The sequence below is a fragment of the Heteronotia binoei genome, chromosome 6 (assembly GCF_032191835.1).
Source record: "Heteronotia binoei isolate CCM8104 ecotype False Entrance Well chromosome 6, APGP_CSIRO_Hbin_v1, whole genome shotgun sequence".
In the NCBI taxonomy this organism is placed as follows: Eukaryota; Metazoa; Chordata; class Lepidosauria; order Squamata; family Gekkonidae; genus Heteronotia; species Heteronotia binoei.
Window position 1 is genome coordinate 99,465,062 of NC_083228.1, and position 16,262 is coordinate 99,481,323.

Genomic DNA, 16,262 nt, shown 5'->3' on the forward strand with positions numbered 1-16,262 from the left:
TTAAGAGAACCAATGTAATAACAGGAGCTTGAGTGCTATTAGTTTGATTCAACTCCCTCATCTCCTAAGATTGCTCTAGGGAACTTTCAGCAAGCTATTCTCATTTAGCTTCACCCTCCAACATGTAGATAATATTGACTGACTTTACAACAATCAATCACTGTGAGACAATATGACACCTGGAATGCCCAGAAATGTGCTGATATTATGGCTGAGGTGCAGCTTTCCATATACACAATAAAAAAGGATACAGGTCTGCAGCTAGACATGTTCATACAACCATATCACAATGACCCTCTGGACCGCAACAAATAAACTGAAGTGGATGTTTTGGGGCAGATGGAATTATATATACATCTCTATTCAGGACAGTTAGTCTTCAAATGCATTGATAGGTTACACTCAACAAGCTGAAGTACTGATGGAAGGGGAAAAAAGCCTTAGGAAACTTGGCACAGAGAGTCATCTGTTTGGGATCCAGTTCCAGCTGCAGACTTATGTACTGAGCCCATGAGTGATAGCATACTCCTATATTACATTCTTCAGCAATTTTAGCTCTGCAATATGGCCAATTATGAATTTTTATCACCCAGTCACACTCAGCATCACAGGGCTGCTTAGAAGATACAACAGGCAGACAGAACCATATACACAACTGAGAACACTGGAGGAAGAACAGGATAAAAATGTGACCAACTGCCATTGCACATTTAATTTTTATTACATGAAAAGCAGCAATTTGCCCAACAACAACTAAACCTATTGCCCTTTCACCACACCCCCTCCAGCCTAGAAATAGCAGCTCTCCAGCAGCCCTGGCCACACTTAATGCACAGCAGCCAAGAAGGTCAGAGCGCCTGCTCCGGCTGCAACGCCACTGAGGATGTTCTCCGCAGCTGAGAACGAAACGTCTGGAAGAAAAACTTTCTCCAGTAGAACACGGCACTTGAGCCCGAAAGATTCTACAAACCCTAACAACTAAACTACGCTTCTGGTAAGTCTGAGGCACTTAATCCACACAAACAGTCTTGCTCAGTGTCTTCAGTACAGATATGCAGTCACACCAACAAAAATCCAGTACTTTCTACAACTAACTTCCTCTGTATCTAACCAGACAGAATGAAAAAGTACAATACCTGTCTGGTTATAAATCAGTATGCTTAGTCAATAGCAATCAAATAAGCGCAGTAAAAAGCTTTGTTACCTGGCATTCGTGGGAAATGGGGGCTGCTGGTTCATCCAATATGCTAGATACTCAAGCTTCCTGCTCTGTTCTGCTCCTTACTCAAAGGAATCTGCAATGACTAATCCAACCCCATTGGGAATACCTTGGTGACAAGCCCCCATGACTTTTGGAATCCTTCCCCTTCCCCCAAGCTATGGAGCCATCCCATGTAATGAGCAGAGAAGCAAGCCTGCGGCTCAAGAGTCCTCTGGCAGAGCTGACTCTCAACACCCTGAGATAGGCCAAGGGAAAAAGAAACACCAAAGGATAACACCAGCTGACAACTTCAACTGACAGAAGTCCACCAAGAGACAGCAGAATTTATTATTCTATTTACGAAATTTATATCCCACCATTCTGGCCAATTAGGGCCAGATAATAATTGGCTAATAATTAACAGTGACTAATAATTAACAACAAAGCATTATAAAAGTATAACACAAAACCAATTAAAACATAAACTAAAATACATATATAAAACATAAGACAAATTAAAATGTAGGGTGAGAAGCAGTGGCTTCCACAATGAAGCACTTCCATAGTGGGTTTCCAGCCATCTGATCACCCCGAGTGCCATAGAAATACATGAGTGGTGTGATTGTTCCACTCTGTTTCTGGCACATCCTTCCCCCCCCCCCCCAACCCCACTCTGATGTGAGCTTCAGTGCCCCCATAGAACTAGACAGGAGTGTGTGTGTACTTGTCTGCTTCTGTGCATGCACAGCAGGAATTTTGGAGAGAAAAAAACCCAGCCATGGGTAAATGGTTGCAGTGTGTTAGCAATGTGGATGACCAATCATGGGCCTGCATCGCTATGATGCCAGCACAAAATCAAGCAGCTTTTTAAAAGCTTAGAGCTTACCGCAGCAACCTGCTCATCTGATTGCACCAAAAATGTCTTCACCCTCTGACAGAAGAGGGTCATAGAATGGGGCAGGAGTTCCATGACCAAGGCAGCCTACTCTTGGGAATCAAACTGTTCACCTGGAGATGCAGGAATGCATCATGCATACTTCTACAGATGTGGGATTTGGTGGCTGAGGGGGGTGAGATTGTCTGCTATGTGATGTTTGGTTAACTGAGCATTCAACATAATCAAGTGGCAGGTAACAAAGTTTTGACTGCCTTGGCTGGATCCAACTTTTCTGCTGGCGCAAGAGTTAAGAGAGGCAGTCATGCTTCATTTCCTCTTCATGATTCAGGCTTGCTGGATTCATGTGGCTTTTTGACCATATGGGATCCTTGACATAGCCAGTTCTTTCCCAGAGTTGTGCAAGCAGAAATGCTGATAGGATCTAATCCTATTACATTTTGTCTATGAAATATCTGTTATAATAAAATAGGAAACCTAAATAGGAACTACACAATCTGGGGATATCAAATGTGTGTTCATTTTTTATGCTACTACTACCACTTCCTGAAGGTACACAAATAATAGTTTCTATCACTGGTTCTGCCAGGGAGTTGATTACATTTATTTGGCTTTTTAAGTGACAGTTATTTTTGAATTACTGTACTTTTGCCATGTTGTATTATGTTACTGTTTGATATGTTTTATATCTTATTATTCTTGGAAGACACTTTACATGAAGCAGAAAATAATCATTTTTGAATTAACTGAATAGCAATGCTCTGAAAATTTAGCAATATGGATAAACTGTTCACAACCAAAGGATTGTTGAAACTGGAGAAAAATCTAGTGTCCCAGGATGGGGAGAACAGCACACAGCAGATGCATGCAGTCTTAACTTCATAATCTTTAAAATGGGCAAACTGTAGGCCAGAAAAAAATAAAGTTTTACTTTGACCTGAAAATAGCCAACAAGGAAAACTACCCATATAAAAATCTGTAATGGCAAAAGATATAGATTAAGCACTACAAAATCAATAAGCACAAAGCAGCAACAGGAATTAAAAAAATACAGCAGAGACCGTAACCATTTTGTTGTCTTACCTGTCTACAACCTCTCCTTTTCGCTCCCTTGCAATCATATCCAACAATGTCTGCCGTAGATGATCCCTAATACACCCATAACGTACAACTTGATCTCGAAAGATTATTAATCCCAGATTGTAGACATTCTCCACATTATTTTGCTGAACATATACACGGTCCTAACATTAAAGAGAAAATATAAACAAATTTATATTTCACACAACCACATAGTTTCAAAGATACTCTGAATTAGTGATGGTTGGTGGTTTGGACAGTGGTCCTTTGACATGCCATCTGTGGCTCTTCTGAGCACTGGTCCTCCATTGTGGCACACACTCTCAGACACAGTCAGCAATCCCATCACTTGGTAGGTTTTCTGCATGAAAAGTACTTCCTACTTTGAAACAGCTGCTGCTACAGTGATTTGAGAAGTGATCTGTGGGCCTCATAACAAAAACGGAGGTAAAGGGCTCATCCTCTCCAACAGCTCTTCATTCTTCTCTGCAAACTCTGAACACAGCACCCAGGAAGAGAACATGCAGCCACTACAATGGCAGTCATCTAGAAAAAAAGCGAGCTGGCTACAGGAAAGCGGCAATGATTTTAGTCCCATTTATCCATGGCCAGCTTACTGTCCTCCAGGAGCCTTGTCCCACATTCTGAGAAGTGAAAGAAAGCCCTTCTTCTCACTCCAGATACAAAAGGGCTGGCTAAGGTTCAGTAACGGTGGAGAGAGGAAACTGTACAGCTCCTAATTAAGATGATTATAGTCATATTTTTAATATTAAGTTATATTGTATATTACTATACTGTGTTCAGTGGTGTGGCAGACAGGAAATAAAGTATTAACATGGCTTTTTTGATTGATGGTGTTATGCTAAAAGAACGCAGGATACCTTGATTAATGTACAAGAAGCAATGGCCTCCATAGGTTACCATCTTTCTTGGGTATGAAGCCATAAGCAACTTGGATTGAAGGCTGAGGGGAGATGATTTCTCTTTATGGAGACAAATGGGTAGGATGGAGATGACTATCTGCCCACTTGATAGGAAAAAGCAAGACAGATTGCTATTTGGATATCCTAAGTTAAGGCAATAAAAGTTGAGGACATGCACCCTGGTATGATTGGGGAAAGGTGTGGGGCAGCACAAATGGGAACTCATCCAATTCCAGGACAGGTCACAAAAAAACAGCTCCTGTTTCAAAGTTCCAGTAGCAATTGTGTCTATTCCTCTGAAAGGACAGTCAAGGTAATACCAGAAACTTGTACAACATAGTCTCAGTTTTTTCCCCTTTTCTTAGTTCTATAACACCTCGGTTATGTTCAGATAGTAAATAAAGATCTTTTCCCCTTCTAAATATCTCAGTCTGTGTTCAACAAACTCACTCAGGGCACCAGGCTGCTTGTCCATACAGAGACCCAAAACTCTTGACTGGCTTAAGGTTAGGGAAAAGAGGATGTATGTAGCAGCTCACATGCATACATACAACCTGTATCCATAGCTCAAATTGTGGATAGCAAAAAAAAGGGCAAAGTTTGAGTGGTAAAGTCTACTAGAATAAGACCAGAAGAGAAGGCAAGGAGGAGAAGGGTCTACCTGAATAGGAGCAGAAGGGAGGGCAAGGAGAAAACCCAAACTCTCACTCACACTCAGATTCTTCACTGTACTGTTGGGCAATAAGAGTGCGGAGGAGGATGGCCCATAAGAGATGGAAGTAACAAATTTGGCTCTCCACAAGTCAGAGAGAGAACCACCGGTCTAAAGAGTCTGATGCTTTGACCTGCGTAAACATACTTGGTCTTTTCAGAGATTTTGCTTGGGGGAGGGATCCCCACTCTCCTCCCCAACAAACCTGGCTGAACTATAAATTTAGTAGTTATGTTAAGAGAAATAAAACATAGCAGGAATCACAGTAATTAATCAAGGATAGGAGGGTTTTTTAAAAAGTGAATATATATTTTGTGCAGTGATATAAAACTGAAACTCGATAAACTTATTTTGTGGCAAGTAAAATAAATGTTTTATGAATTATGACTACTGAGGACTACTCTGATTTTTTTGCCTTGATTGTTATGTGTAAGGGAAACACATTCAAGCTTTGACATCTATGCAGCCACTGCCTTATCATTTGAAAGACAGATTCAGGTGAGCAGTTACATTGGCCTCAAGCAGCAGAACTAAGTTTGAGTCCAGCAGCACTCTTCAGATGAACAAACTTTTATTCAAGGTATATGCTTTCATGTGCAAGCACACTTCTTCAGATACAATGAAATGGAAGTTACCAATCCACATATATAAGTAGAGGGTGAGCAGTAAATTAGCATAGAATGTAATGAAGATGTTTAATAGATTCAAGCACCAAACAGGAATAACAGACTTAGTTTACATGGTTACCATTTGTTTGATTTTAATTCCAGGGGGGAAACTGTGAAGGGAATAAATATGTTAAAATTGGAGATTGATGGGTAGATGTATCCTTAATAGTGGAATGCTGAGAGTAATTAACAGTGAAGCTGAAGCTCAGCTACAGACAGGCAACCAATTGTCTCCTGAGATTCGTTGCTCATCTGCAGGGGGGCAGGAGGGTGATTCATGCAATAACCTTAAATGATATCCTGCATCTGAGTGAAATTAGCCAGGTAACAGAAATGTGATCAACATCATGCACGCATTTCTCAATCAAAACTCTCAGAATGTCATTATGCTGCAAATGGTAGGCCCTCTGTTTCTAGGAAAATCTCATGGAGTCTGCCAGGCCACTACAGTTATGCCTAACATTCTTCCCATGTCCTATAACATCAAGACTACAACAGCAGATGAAATATGTCAATGTAAACCAAAACATTACAAATTTCCTAAATGAAAAAAAAATCTGTTCATAGCCACAACATCTGTTCATAGTATTCAAATACTTAAGCAACAGGATTTACTGCATGTTCTTTACATGTAATCTGTTCCCTACATTATGAGCTAGAGTCATGTAGTGGAGTGATATACTTTTGCTAGGCAGAGCTAGGTATATCAACTCACAAAACTCACTGGGTAATCTCGGCCAATGTGTTTTAATACCAAAACACGTTCTAGTGTCCTGACCCCACTGATGACCTCCTGATGGCGTTTGGGTTTTTGGTCACTGTGCAACACAGAGTGTTGGACTGGATGGGCCACTGGCCTGATCCAACATGGCTTCTCTTACGTTCTTATACCAGATGATACACTGAGAATCCCAAGCATTTTTTCTAAAAAGCAGACACTGAGTACCCTAATTTGGACTGTGACTGTAGCACAGAGGAAGGAGGTTTTTTTCCCTCCACACTGTTTTCCTGACCTGGAATGGTCATGCAGGGCTGCCAATTGGTCTTATTAGGTAAATATACATAACCTGACACAGGCAGGTCCAAAGGGCCATTTCAGGTTGGAAAAATAATGTGTGAGGTAAAGACTTAAATACACCTTCCTCTCACAGTCCCAGGTTGAACTGGAATTCCATGCACTGTTGCTTGTGAAGGTAAAATACACAACTGGAAACTCATGCATGGAGCTCTGAGTGCCTCATCCGGTTTAGTCCTTAGTCTTGCCTACCGCACAGGGCTGTTGTAAAGGACAAATGAAGAAATGTGTTGTCTTGAGTTCTTTGGTAGAAAGGAAAGATAAAGATGTAAAATAAATATTAGGTACCACCTGTATTGAGCAGAGAACTCCTTTAAAAAAAACCCCACAAGGTAATGCTAGAACGTTAAATTTGTTTTCCTACATTTAACAATCCGGTTTCTTGGATGACATGTCAAAATACTTGCATAACCTAGCATACCTTCAAAAGAATTGAATAATTCATCAAGGTGGAATATATTTACCCTTTAATCAGAAGAACAGACACACAAATACACATGTTCAGTGACCTCAACTACTGAATGATTCAGCAACACAACTGGGATCTCATCTACAATGTTCCTTACCCCAGTGACAGGAATATATATACAAACCCACTTGAATGTATGGGTAGCAGATTCTGTGGGTATGCCCACAGAGTATTTGGCAGAAAGGCAAGATAAAAATATAATGGATAACAGTTGATAACACGGAACAAGAGATGATATTGTACCCCTAAGGATTCTGAATGGGAGAACAGATAACCCCATCAATCAAATGTAGGGCCTCTTATCAATCACGGAAAGCTCAATGAGATCAGAGATCTAACAGCACTGTAGTTATGAGCATCTGTCACTGACTGACAGTCTTAAAGACAGAGAAGGGGTTGGTCACATCACACACACCCCAATCTCAGTATGTCTTTATTCATCACTGCTCCAAGGAACAGCCATCCTTTTCATCTGCCTCAGTGAAGAAAAACTTCATCCCCTTTAGAGACAAGAACACGTGCTACTTGGCCTTGGTTGCTAGGCAGCACACTTTAGGGACAGAGCTATTTCCCTCCTGGCCAGCACAGAATTTTTTTTTTTTTAGAGCAGCAGTTGGAACAAGAATGCTAGACTTCTACCATCACTATACCATCCCGTCACAGTGCCTTCCTAAAAAATCTTACTGAAATAAGCAAGATTTTTAGGAAGGCACTGGGAAAGGGACGGCACAGTGATAGAGAAATCTCCCCAGTGCTTTGTTCCAACTGCTGCTCAATGTTCTCTTATAAAAACCTGGCAGGGACACAGGTGGCGTATAAATATTTAAATAAATTAAATTTAGAGGACTTTGTTCCTGCTGGTTTTTATGGGACATGTTCCAAGGAAATATCAACATCAAGTGTTACAATGTATTCCTCACTCTAATTATGACAGCCACTTCTGGATGTAGCTCCTGGAAAGCTTAACTGTTTGCAAAAATACTTTGCAAAGCCTGATCAAGGCAAGTCAAGAACACTGTCCACTCCAAGCCAACCACCTGAAATGCCAGTATGAGATGTTTACTCCAAAACAAGATGCACTTCCAAGTACATATACATCAGTCCGCCGTGACACAGCAAGCTAGGATCCCGTCTCCCAAACAGGAAGTCTTACAGACTAACCATTATCCAACATACATCCTTGCTTTTTGCCTCCTGAAAAATTTAACAAAGAAGTTGGTCAATAATTTGGGGAAAGCCTTTTCAAGCAATTTGAATTATAATTATTTGGATAGTCAGAGCTGATGCCTCCCTGACTGGAAAGAAATTTATTCTTAACTATGATTGCTATGCCTCAATTAGTGCACTGTGGTTTACAGAGCTGCTTCCAATACTTAAGAAACAACTGGGGGAAGGCAGAGCTTTTAATCACCCCCCCCCCCTTGAATTTTGCTTTGCAAAATCCCTTTTAGCTTTTGCAGGTTTGTTAATGTTTCAATGTTGTTCTTTTCATTTATGAATGCTAATGGAACTTGAATCTCTACAGTATAGCAGAACGAAACACAAAATGAACTGGAAAGGCAAAATAGAAGGCTCCAATAAGGCAGGATATCATCAGGAGATCTTAAAAATGGTAGATAAAGAGAAGAAATACAAAAGAACATATTCCAGTGATGTAGGGGTAGAAACAAGGACTGCTACTACTGCAACAAAAGAAGTTTCTTCAGTAGATTAACCCTTGGTACATATATTTGGCCTACATCAGTTTTCCAAACACCTTCACCACATGCCTAATGCAATATATTATGCAGCAATGCCACAAAGTGGTTGATATGCACAATTGTTTTCCACTTCTAAGAAGGTAAGAAGCCACTGCCAAAACATAGGTTATTAATTTCTCTCCCACCTTAACTTTCCAATGGCACTTCTTTCACTTGTACCAGTTGAATAAAGAATGGCAGATGCTGACAGAGATACAGACATGAAACACAGTGTATAAAGTTCAAAAATGTCAACACCTCACATTTAATATACTGTCAACATGAAGGAGCCTGAGCTTTTTGTTGACACGGATAATTCTAGCTTTAGAATAAGTTACAATACCAGACATTACCCACCATATACATCAGAATGTCTCTAATCATCACCATAGCTGTCTGATGATCATTCCATGCCTGGTTTAATGTTTGGAGGAAGTTGTTATTTAATGAGTTTAACACATCTTCTCGCACCTGCAACAGAACAAGAAGGCTTCAAGTTAACTTTCTCAATATAGATTTTTAAAAGGTCAGAGTGCTCTGAAGATTCTACTTCAATCATATTGCTATGCTATAGTTTCAACTATGGTTAGAGATTGTTTGCAGAGGTTATCAATAATCTCACATACATATCCCCATAAATTAGATGTCAGGATGCATACCCTGCATCTCACATCCTGACAAAGGTATAGGGTATGCCAAAACCAATTTCCTCAAGTGCCGCCCACCCCCCAGGAAGCAGTGCTTGGGAAAGGGAGGGCCTAAGTGCTTGCCAGAGCGGTGCAGTGGTTAAAGTGTCTGTCCAGGATATGGGAGCCTCAGGTTCAAATCCCCACACTGATGTTTGCCAGGTCATCTTGAGCCAAACACATTCATCCTAGTGAACCTCACAGAGTTGTTCTGAGGATAAATGGAGGCAAGAATGTTGTAAGCCAACTGAGGTTCCCACTGGGGAGAAAAGTAGGGCATAGAAATTGTAAATAAAATAAACACACTGCCAACATTGGCAATGAAGGTGGTTTTTGTAGCATGTGAAAACTTTCACAAGCAATGCCTACAGTTCTGATCAACTCTAGTGTGGAGATGTTTAACAACAGACTGGGCAACTACTTTCCTAACTTGTCAAATAACTCTACCAGGCTATGTTCCTGTACCTATATGCTCCCAGTGGTGAAACAAAAAATGTTTATTTTGCATTTTAACAAGTATACCATTTAAATAAGATATGAAGCATTTTTGGTGTAATTTCAGGCCCTATGGAATTACCTTTGAGCTCAGGTGATACTGCACAGCAACCTTTGCCTGTCCAGTGTAACACTCACAGGAATATGTCAGCACTGCATGTCAGGAAATCCATGTGCACATATAAGAGGCACTACAATGATTTTCCCTGCCTTGAATCCATGGTTTAAACAACTTATACACAATTAATGCAGAGGGAAAGCAGCCCATAAGTAGATCTTTCATTTCTGATGCAGGGGAAGCTTCTCTACTATGAACTGAATGGTTCTGTTCACCCTGACATCCACAAAATGAAATTGAAGAAAACAGTCACTAAATTGGCTGTTTCCCATTCACACTGCTGTCCTTCTCTTTCATTTGAGCATGCCTGCACCCGCCCCCCCATGGGGGTCAGAGTGAGGCTGCGCCGCCTCTTTCGTCTGCCCAGGTCCCGGGTCCTTGGAGTGAGGCTGCTCTCCTCCGAGCCTGGCTAGGAAGTCGGGCTTGGAGGAGATCACACACTGGCATGCAGTCCCACCACTCTCAGCTTCCTGGGTCTGTGATCCAGGAAGCCAAGAGTGGCAAAGTGGTAGGAGGGGGTGCTTGAAAGCACCCTGTAGGCGAGGTGGTGCCTGAGGTGGCCACCTATCTTGCCTATTCCCACGCGCCGGCCATTTGTGCATTATATTTTATATGGCATAGAGCAAAAAGCCTGAGTGTAATCTCTATACAAGGGTCAGCTCTCTACTACTTTACATGCATAGAGGCAGACTAACAAACAGGATAGCTGTTAAACTGTTTCTTGAAATCTAACTTTCGCCCAGTTTTCATGCCTATCTATTATTCACTTAAAAAAAAAACTCTATTGGATATTTCTGCTCCCACTGAGGACCTTGCCTTCTCTCTTGTGTTAGACAGAACCTGTCTGCATTTGCACTGGCAACATACTCTGCCCACTGGGAATTGCACATTTGAGTTGCAATATGGAACTAGAAAGTGGAAGAGAGATTGTTGTTTAAACAGACTGCTGCTTTGTTTGATTTTGCAGAGAGGAAGTGTTTTCCATTTCCTTTCTCATGTTTGAACTCTATGCCTGGATCACCTAAATACAAAAGCACTTCACAACGATCATGGGCCAACATATTAGTCACTAAGTAGCTCCAACTAGGCCTCCGGCTTATTTATGCAATATTTACATAAAGAGAAGGTAGGGGAAGGCAATTTTTTAAAAAATAACTGAAGTCTCACCAACATCAAAATTCAGAAGCTGTCACAGCTTTGAATTTGTGCTCATATCAAATGGAACACTTCTGCACTATTTCCAGTAAGCATCAAATGGTGATAGTCCAGAATACTTGTATTTTTTACTGTTCAGGTAGCCATAGTCACTGTGGTAAACACAGGGATCTTGGGAAGGAGAACAGCAGGTGTCTCTCCTGTGATTCTCACATGAACCAACAATTCAAGATATTACTCCTATTTACCCTTGGATGAATAGGCTGCCCAGAAGAGTCAGTCAAGAGATTTTTTTTTGGGGGGGGGGGGGGATTGGTTGTTTTGTTATTGATGACCAGAGTTCATACCAACAGCATTTTTGGTACAAAAGTTAATAGAAGAAGTCAGACAGGTATCCATAACGTAAAGTCTCTGTTTCTTTACTTTTACGTATGTGGTGATGATTTGCTTTTGCCAAGCACAACTGGCAACTGATGTAGCTACTGCTGAATGTGTCCCATCTCACAGGCCAGCCTCTTATCACAGACATATGAAGATGTTAGCTGTTCTATGCAAGGGAAAAATATTTATTTTTATTTATTTATTTATTTATTTAGTAGGCTTATATTCTGCCCTTTCCCATAACATGCTCAGGCCTTTGGTAGGTAGGATATATAGGTAGGATATATGCAACATGGCATTTTATACAAAGCTCCTCCATATATACTACATGCCACATTCTACCTACTCTTTCTATGGCAAGAACAATTCACAGAACAAACAGTTTAGCAGAATGTACTCTACATTGTATAATAAAGCATATAAAAAAGGAAGGCTACCCTGTTCTTAACACACACCAGATATCAGTCACTCAGTTCCTCAGTCTAAATCAGACTGCAAATAAGAATAATAAAATGCACTTTAGCATGTTAATTTTGCACACACATTTCAAGTTACTCCCTTTGTTTTTGTGGCATTGATAAGCTGGCAGATACAATTATGAACTGAATTACAACTAATCAGCTTGAAAAAGAACAGCTTGTTGCCAAGTGTGCTCACTTTTTAATATATTGACTAAATTTCTTATTTCTTTTTTATTTCAGCAAATAAAAAAAAGATTACTGAAAACCAATACCTGTGCTACAGCATTACAAAAAACCCCAAAACAATACCAACCATATTCTAAGTAGATAGATCCCAGTAAGCAGCCATGTTGGTCTGAAGCAATAGAACAAAGCAGTAGACAAGTGCACCTTTAAGACCAACTAAGTTTTATTCAGAATGTAAGCTTTCGTATGCTCTTAAGCAGACTTCATCAGACGAAGTCTGATTAAGAGCATACGAAAGCTTACATTCTGAATAAAACTTAGTTGGACTTAAAGGTGAACTTTCTTACTGCTTTGTAACCATATTCTAAAAAATGGTTTCTACTACTTAAAATCATACACAGATTATTGTGCAGCATCTGTAAACTGAACCTATGCATTACTATGTATATTGTTACTGCCTTTTTGGACGATTGAGAAGTAAGCCAACATCTTTATACACATATTTTTAATAACTTCCTGTGCATAATATGTATGAATGACCAGTTGACAGAGAAACACTAAGGTAGCACGCCACAGTCAGCATGCCCATTCCAATAAAAAGGTTAAGCAGCAAATACTAAGCACAGAATTCCCAGTCTATTCTAGACTCTCAAATTCCACATTTGATAAATTCTCTATCAATATCATGACAAATTCTGTACAACATAGCTTTTCTGTTGACTTTTTATTTTTTGCACTACCTGAAATTTATTTCCAATGATATTTGTCACATTGGTTATCTCTGGTACTGAAATTTATCTCCAGTACCAGGGATAACCAGTGGGGCAAATACCAAGTTTGTCTCTTTATGCCTAATTCAGTTTTTAATCTACTGAGTTACTCCCTAATATAGCTACAGTCAGCCATAGGACCACTGAGTATGTGCTCTTTATCTAACGTACAGTAACGTTCTTCAGAAAAGTGGAATGAATAGTCACTGTATCTCATCTCAAAAACAAAATGGTGTCAAACCAGACAAACGTCCCATCCAGTCACAAACTGACCATGATAATTTGGAGACAGCAGCAGTGTTGTGTCAACTGAACTTTTGTTCTTCATTTCACTCTCAATTATATCAATACAACATCCTTGTTCAGGTTCCTCGCATGATCAAAAACTTACTGGCAACGAGACTCTATGATCTGACTGTAAGTCGTATTGTTTTATTTATTCATCCTATGCTCCTACTAACACTACAAAATTAGAATGAAAAGGGCAAGTAATTTCAGGATACAGGCTGACATGAAATCTGTACATTAATTTTTAAATATGAATTTGGCCAAAATGTGTCAGCTTACTATGTTGTCATTATTAGCAACAGGGCTTTTTTTTGCAGCAGGAACTTATTTGCATATTAGGCCACATACACCCCAACGTAGCCAATCCTCCAAGAGTTTACAGGGTCTACTACAAGCTCCAGGAGGAATGGCTGCATCAGTGGAGTGTGGCCTAATATGCAAAGGAGTTCCTGCTATAAAAAAGCGCTGATTAGCAACTTTCAATTCCACAAAGACAGCAATGATGTTTCTGTGAACTTAGGCAGATCATGAGAGGGACGGAGGAAGGGCTACATCAGTGCTCAGTTCTTATGGTCCCTTTCCTACAAGCCTAGGGAAATGCTGATTGGCACTTTGGGGTCAGGAAGTATTTTTTTCTCCAGGCCAGTTTGGCCAGGGATCTTGGAGGTTTTTTGCCATCTTCTGGACATGGAACAAGGGCCACTGGACGTGTGTGGGGGAGTATCTATGAATTTTCTGCCTTGTGGTCTAGATGGCCCTGGAGGTTCCTTCCAACTCTATGATTCTATGATTATTAAAGACTCTGTTACAAGCACCTTATAAAATATGTATAATACAGTTTACCCATATATAAAGGAAAGAGTCATGAGAATAGCAATTTAGAATTTTTGCTAACAATGAAAGCACTAGAATTCACACTAACCAAGATTGGGCATATAAATCTATATGAGCAACCACATTACTCAAGTAGGCATCTATTCTTCTGAAGTATTAGCTATGTGCTTTCAACTTTTCTTCAAATACCTTGTTTATGAGATGCTCAGTAACCACTTCTCGTAGTCCAGTGTAGAGTTTCTCTCCATGCTTGTGTAATACCATGGTATATGCATTCCTATACAGTTCCTCAAAACTGAGACCACTGTTGTTCTTACGTTGAATCTCTTGGATAGCATTTTTCAGGAGATCCCAAATGCTGTTTACATATTTTTCATCCATGGTCATCTGGAAAAGCAAAATAATAACAAAACCATAGTTCAGGCGTTATTGATAGTATGGCAGTTATCCAAATTTTCTATCCTTCCGTTTCATCATCTACAATTTGCCAAATTATCAGTAGTTGCTCCTGACAGGTTAAATAGGCCTGACATGTTACTAAGGGAGCAATCTTAAGCAGGTCCACTCAATTGTAAACCCAGCTTAATTCAATAGGCTTATTCTCAAAAAAGTCACATTCATATTGTAAAAATAAATGAATAAATAAATAAAAGCAGAAAAGTGCTAGCCCTTCCCTCCCCCCAAATAACATTGACTGCAACTTCAAGTGGCAATCTGCACATCTGATTGAGCTATCAAAAGTCTATCAATGAGAGGAGTTTAGTACTACTTTTAAAGCATCACTTTCCAAGCCACTCTATAAATTCAGCTGTAATTTACAAATCAGTTAATAAAGACCAAGTTAGATGAGATGCAAAGGATCTGATCATGGGCATCCTGATAACTTGCTTTGTTCGGTTCTAACTGTGAAACAAAAAAGCAAATAATAAACATGAGCAAACTGGCTCAGTTGTACTTGATATAAGTCCATATATTAGATCAGGGGCGTCAAACTCATTTGTTAAGAGGGCTGGATCTGACATACATGAGAACTTTTCGGGCCAAGCCATGTTGGGCCAGGCCATACGTGTACCTATTTCAGATTAGATAGCAGAGATATAAACTTTATAAAGGACACAAATACAATTAAAGGTTTTTTAAAACGTAAAACATGCTTAAAACATTAGCACTCATTGGTCTTAAAGGTGCTTTCTTTGTGTTTCTGCCAAGGGATCCAGCGAACTGGGCAAAGGAAACTCTGGCTCTTTCCTGCCTTCCCCAGGGAACCAGGATGAGGAGGAGCCTCAGCCAATAGAAGGCTTGGCTCAGTAGCTCTGCTATGCAATTGTGATAGTCTGACAAAGCAAGCTCTTCCTCCCCCCTTCCTCACCAAGGGAGAAGCCACAGCCAATGGAGAAAATAGAGGATTGCTCTGTAGCTCCTGTGTGACTGAGGAAGACTTGCAGAACAAGCTGTTACACAGAAGGAAGGGAGAGAGAGGGAGAAGGAAGCAGATGACAGCCAGTTGCTTGGGGGCCTGATCTGGCCCCTGGGCCAGACGTTTGACACCCCTGTGTTAGATCTTGCTCTAATTCTCTGAAACATTTATGTACCACCACAATGCCCTCCTCAACCACAACCACCAGCGCTCCCACATATAGACTATCATAGCAGCTTACTGGTAGCATTAGGTGTTCACTATACATACATTTATATAACTGTATAACAAAAAGGTATAAAACTGAGTCATAAGAGAATCGTTTGTTTTCAGCTTTCTGAAATATGCATATGACCACAGTAATGTCTCAAATATACTTAAAAGAATAATAAAAGCTCTTGCAATTTCACATACTACTGAGAGAGGAAGCCTCTATTTTCAGCTGTTCGGAATATAATAGAAAATTTTGCATTAATAGCAAGCCTTCCATTTAAAAAATTATTTTACAAAATTAACTGCAATAAACAAAAGTATTTCAATACAACCACATTTGGATACTGAAAAAGAATCTGAGATTATTTATATAGAATATAAAATCAAGTTTGTTTTTAAAGGATTTATAATATATAATATTATATGAAGTTAGGCAATACTTAACACATAGATCAGTTAAAAACATAGCTGGAATTTTTATCTAGCTAACTCATAT

General features: G+C 39.8%; 1 protein-coding gene across 1 annotated transcript in view; it reads right to left on the bottom strand.

The window, feature by feature from the left end:
• Positions 1 to 16,262, bottom strand: part of CUL3 (cullin 3) — an 84,280-nt gene that overhangs the window by 25,209 nt on the left and 42,809 nt on the right. The window contains exons 2-4 of the mRNA XM_060242202.1: positions 14,326 to 14,523; positions 9,120 to 9,233; positions 3,180 to 3,340 (exon numbers count right to left, since the gene is read on the bottom strand). Coding sequence (XP_060098185.1) covers positions 3,180 to 3,340; positions 9,120 to 9,233; positions 14,326 to 14,523 — 473 coding nt within the window. The remainder of the gene's footprint in view (positions 1 to 3,179; positions 3,341 to 9,119; positions 9,234 to 14,325; positions 14,524 to 16,262) is intronic.